At 50.4% G+C, this 5687-nt stretch overlaps 1 protein-coding gene across 1 annotated transcript; it reads right to left on the bottom strand.

The window, feature by feature from the left end:
- LOC108504727 (homeobox protein NANOG-like) lies at positions 1–2599 on the bottom strand. Its single transcript, XM_017830074.1, has 4 exons — positions 2434–2599; positions 1762–2036; positions 924–1013; positions 1–426 (listed from the first exon to the last, which is right to left on the bottom strand). The coding sequence occupies exons 1-4, from the start codon at positions 2597–2599 to the stop codon at positions 1–3; spliced, it is 957 nt and encodes a 318-aa protein (XP_017685563.1).
- Between the last annotated feature and the right edge of the window lie 3088 nt (positions 2600–5687).

Below are 5687 nucleotides of genomic sequence, written 5' to 3'. Positions count from 1 at the left end.
TTAAATCTGAGACTCATAACCACTCTGGGCCCCCATGGGATGCCAAGGGACCTGGCATTGATGCTGTATAGGAGAGCTCAAAAACGGTGTGACAGTGGTGACAGTGTCAGAAGTACTCTGGAAGCCGTAGGTGTCTTCTGACTCCAGGCTGACATAATCCACATTGTCAGAGTAGCTGTGATAGAAGTTCATTGGCTGGCTTAATAAACCCACAGCTTGCTGGGTATTGCAGCTTGTCCCACCTTTTCCAAAGAGCCCCTCATCCTCCACAGCCACGAATGAGTACAGGCTCTGCCCATTCCCATAAGTCTGTCCACTGCTGTATGCCTGGTGCATGTTGGTCGTAGCCTGAAGGTTTGCACCGACAGGGAAGCCCTGGTGATATGTGGGCATTATATCCAGGTATGCAGCCTGAGGAACCCCATTCTAGGAGAGACAAAAAAGGTTGTTCAGTAATGCAGAGCACCACACCAATTGCCCATTCTTATTGATAAGGTTCTCCTTTTTCGCCCCCTGCCCCTCCTGTAAGCCAAACAATAGCGCCTTTTTCATACTCATTGTCCTCCCTATAGACCAGTAATAGCAGAGGTGGCAGGATCTACTGTTAGTAATCTCCAGATCAACAGATCAACGTGTCTGGGAGAACCACGCAGGTGAGAAAACCAGCAAATGGCTTTGCTAGACGTCTTTGGCCGTTTCATTTCTATCTCTCTCAACTGAGAGATAAGTGGGCTGGAAACAATGCTCTTTCAGTGCCAAGGCAAGCTAAAAATAGATGCCACTGTAAGCCCTATTACGATAAATGCAACTGGATTGGCAATATCGAATCCTGTGCATTGTTCGAATTAGCAGGTTAGACATGATGCACTTCTCTTCACAGCCTGGAGGAACCATGACTGGTGGTGATGGGGAAATTTACTCACCTGTGGTAGATACAGCCCTTTTTCCACCCACTGGCTCTCCTTTTGGCAACGTTTGAATTTCATCCGTTGATTCTGAAACCATGTTTTCACCTAAAAGTGATGGGGAAAGGGCATAAGAAATTGGAAATTCATTCGCAAAGCTTACTGCATATCCCAAAGATGTTTTTCCTTCTCCCTGGCTTCTAATACTGTGCATAATTTCAGCAGCTAACAACATGCAGCAGACAAGGTAGCTGCGAAATCAGAGCTGAGACATGAAAACTAACACTCCTACTCCTCAGATCACCACGGGATCTTCCATGATTTCAAAAACATTACCCAAAAGACAGGCCAAGACAGAAACACAGCTTGTACATCAGCATCATCTCACTGCTGCGCCAAGATCAGTGCTCAGGACCGAGTCATTCCTTCAGTCAAACAAGCAGCTGGTGGGGCAAGGACCCTTTCTCTAAGGAGAGGCCCAGGTGCCACTATGACTAAAAAAGGTAACGTGCATAGCAGTGCAAGTATCTGACTTGTGGCGTTCAGAGACAACACGTGTCCATACAGAACGATAACCTGACTCCACATCGCTCTGCTTTGCTGCTCTGCGTGCCCTTTGAAACACCTGCATGGAGTGGGAGGGTAGTGCTGGAAGCATACATAAGAGGAAGATTGAGTCATAAATTTTGCCAACCTCTCCTCTCACGTAAGCAATAGCATAAACATGATCATGAAAGAAACTTACCTCTGAGGTTTAAGAAATGAGAAAACCACCAAACCCCCTCCCCCCCCCACTTGCTCTCAAGGTCATTTCATGCCAGGGATGCAACTCAGCTGCTTAGGGAAAGATGTTCACCTGCTTGTAGGTGAGCTCAAGGGTAGCAGCCAACTCCCGAATCTGCTGGGGGCTGAGGTACTTCTGGCTCTGGAACCGCTGGTGTAGGGCTTTAAGCTGCTCCTGCGAGAAGGCTGTGCGGCTCTTGCCCGTCTTCACCACACCTTTGCCTTGCGCTTTGACCTTCTGGGAAGAGGACTGGGGAGACGAGCTTGCTGCTGCGGTGGGACTGGTGGCAGAGTCAGGGGTGTAGTACTGGGTGAGTGTCCCAGAGCTGGAAGAAGCTGGAGAGTCATCTAAGAGAAGACAAGTGGTGTGAGCGGAATCAGGGAGAAAAGACTCAAAAACTTTAAATTCCAGCTTCTCGGGAAAATTTAAGGTTGCAGATGCCCTGGGGACTCGCATGGGCTCCGCAGCTGTGGACACAGGCAGCGTCGCGACAGAGGAACCGAGACCCCTTGCTGTTCGCCCCTCTGCCCCGTCCGGTCTGGGCCAGAGGGGTCACGCTGCGGCCGCCGGCAGCACCCCCGGCTCCCGCCGTCGCTCCCCTCGAGGCCGCCGGCGGAGCATCCCCGCCGGGGCAGGGGGCCACCCGCAGCATCGTCATCACCCCCCATCCCGCGGGCAGGAGGGACACAGGGGACACAACTACCCTCAGCCGAGGGCAGCCCGTCCGCTACGCCGGGGCCGTACCTGGGGGACTGGACGTCTTCTCCGTCGTGGGCAAGGGTAGGGCGTCCGTCGCCGGAGCCTCCTCGGCGGGCACGGTGTCCATGTTCCTAGGAGAGAGCCAATAGTAGTCCCCACACAGGACAGGTGGGTAGGACAGGCAGGACGGCATGGCCAGGTGGGAGCTCATGGCCGGGCCGGGACCCCCAGCCCCAAGCATGTGGCGCTGTGGCGGTGGAGGAGGCAGGCAGCCCGCGGTCAAGTGCCCCATTGGACTGAGGGGGGAGGGGGCGATGCTTTAAGTCCTCTCCAGCCTGGCCTTGGCTGGAAGATATTGTCATGGCCATTGTCATGTTAAAAATTGGTTGATTGGTGGGGAGGGACTTTAGGGGTATTCAGGGACTGGGGGAGGGCTGGGACACCAAGCCCCGATTCCCAATTTGGCCCCTAGGTGACACAGTGGGTGTCATCCCTGCCTGCTAGGGGGTGGGAGGAAGGCCCTTGCCAGAGCCCGCCGCGGGGCATGCAGAGACTTTATGCGTCTGCATGGCAGATCACAACCATCATTGCAAACAGGTAAGACCACCTCCTGGCAAGTGAACCCAGACGGGACACAGCGGGGACGGCGCTACCGAGCGATGTCTGTATTGCGGGGAAGAGGGCTCAAAGAAAGCCAAGCTGCTTCTCTCAGAGGCTAGACCAAGGCTGAGTCAGGCAGTCCTGCTCTGCAGTGGCACAGAGAAATAGCAGTTCACCGTTTTCAAGTTTCTTTCCCCAGCCACTTGAGCCTTTTTTCTTTTAAAAGTGATAGCTTAAAAAAATAAGAAAGGTTCTTTTTGCTATGCACCGGGGAGAGGTGGGAATCACCCGGTCAGATTCAAAAGGAAATGAACACTGCAGCTGTAAAAGAGCCTTACAGATCTTAAGGATTTGAAGTCAGGGCCTAGAGTCTTCTTGGGGAGCATAAACTGCTCCTCTTCCCCCTTTCCCAGATTACTATTTACTTTTAGGAAATTAAAAACTTACCGGGAGGATCTTACAGCCCGGGAATTACAAAACCTGGAAAACCTCCTGGAAGACTTACAAATAAGGGCATGTGATGCATTAAGCAAATTTTTCACCTCCCGCCAGTGCAAGGAAGCAGGACACATATCTACCTGTGTACAACTGCAGGGGAGCAGCTATAAGCCCTGTTGCATTGCAAAACATCTGTAGCAGCTGAGACAGAGGGACTTCCTTTGGTTTCCTTTTATCTCCTCCTCCCATCTTGAATCGTGATGAGAAATGAGCCCCAGCTGGTTCCCTGAGCCACCTGCAAGGGTCCTTGCCGGGCCTACTTTTGATCGTCTCCTAACTAATGGTGATTTCATTTCTCGGAATCCGGACAGGATCCAGTCAGACACATGATTAGGAACGGGAGGGGGCGAGGGGCGGGAAGTGATTATAATCAGGCGAGAGAGATGAAATACAGAACAAGATCCAGAGCCTGCTTCTGGCCCCGAAGCAAGCAGTGCCGGGCAGGGGGCTGCCCCAGGCTGTGGGTTTTGGGCAGGTCGCTTGCTCGGTGCCGCCAGTCCAGATGCATGCAGGGGAAGAGATTGCCCCTCGAACACGCAGCCATCGTGCTGCCCTTTGCGGGACAGAGGGCCGCCGGTCCCCACGGTCCCCTGCTGTCAGGGCTGCCCTGGGACACGCGTGAGCCCTGCGAGGGCTCTCCGAGTTCGTCAAAACCAGTCCTTTGCAAAGACGGAGAAAAACACAAGGGTCTCTACAGGGCACAGCCCTTGCGTTTGGCCATCCCAGAGGCTGCAGGAACCCCCGAGTCGTCCGGGGGGACACGGCTGGCGAGGATCAACTGCAGCAGAGGGATTAGACTTTTACAGACCGAGTAACACCGCCTCCGCCAGCAAATCCTCCCTCGGAGAGCTCTGTGTGTGTGTTTGGAAACGCAGCAGGACTGCTCGTAATTTGCAATTTTCATACATAGATCAGTTTTCACGTATAGATCAGATTTTTTTCTTTTCTTTTTTTTTTCCTGCCTGTGTTCATCTTTTTTTTTTTCTCATCCCACTTGTCCTCCATTACCTTTGTTTTTATGCTTTAACCATCAAGTCTTTTTTCTTTTCCACATACAACCTTCCAGTGAGGATAATTTGCTCTCTCTCCTCAATTATACCTCTAATCAAGTGACCAAACATATATTTTTTAATGTAATTGTGAGAGAAACGAGACTTGTGTGATAGATAAAACTATACCATCTAAAGTCATAATTTATTTAGGAAATCAAATTATTTTCCCCAAAATAAATGATACACATAAAAACATACTGTGAAGGTAAATCCAGAAGTTATACAGACACAAAGAATGCTATGGGAAACATGATATAGATGTTTGAGAAGCTCTCCAGGGTGATCAGGTCTGGAACATTGCTTGTGGCACCATTAGCCTTCAGACTGGCTATACTGCCCATGAAAGTCCATGCTGTTCTTTTAAAAAATATCTGTTGGGAATGACTCACAGAGCAAACACAAGTATCCACTCGTGTTTCTTTTTGAGCTGTTTTCAGCTGGAACAGCAACAGAGGTCAGATCTAGTATAATCCTGTTCTTCCCAACAGGGCCAAATAGCAGAAACAATTTCGTTTTTGACCTAAGGTTGTGTCCCCCTCTCCCCATAAATTGGCTCATTAGGTATCTGGAAGTGAATGCAGCCACTCACTGGGCTGTAGCATACCCTAACAATCCCTTTCTATAGAGCTTCAGCAGTAAAGATAGAAGTTCAGGTCCAAAAGCAGCCTTGGCCTCTTGGCCTAAGCAAGGTGAGACAGGACTGTGCATAGAGATGTTTTCATCCAGCAGGTTCCCCCTACAAGGATCTCCCATTATTCTCAGTAAGGGAATTCCTTCAAAGGACTGGAGCTCAACCTTGCTCTGAAGTGATGCAAATACACCAATTTACATAGGCTGGAGCTGGGGAAGCAGCAACTGGATGATACTGTAAATCCAGCTCTGAAGTTCACATCGCTGGGTCAGAAATGCTAGGGGTTCCTACCTCAGTGCATTCCTAAATTAATTTCCGTGAACAGGATAATGTTATACCAGTAGAAATTGTCTCAAATTTTACGTACATTAGGTACTCTTCTGTCTTCCTCCAACTAGCTCTAATGTGGGTTATCTGTGTTTTGGTAAATACCGTGAAGTGTCACTGCTCATGTTCCTGGGGCTCAGCGAGATGGCAGGGTGCTGGCTTGGTATTAGTGAACAGGGAAGCATGGCCTG

Source organism: Lepidothrix coronata, unplaced genomic scaffold, assembly GCF_001604755.1.
Source record: "Lepidothrix coronata isolate B3197 unplaced genomic scaffold, Lepidothrix_coronata-1.0 Scaffold174, whole genome shotgun sequence".
NCBI classification, from domain to species: domain Eukaryota; kingdom Metazoa; phylum Chordata; class Aves; order Passeriformes; family Pipridae; genus Lepidothrix; species Lepidothrix coronata.
The sequence above is the reverse complement of the archived record's forward strand: the minus strand, read 5'-3'. Positions and strand labels throughout refer to the sequence as shown.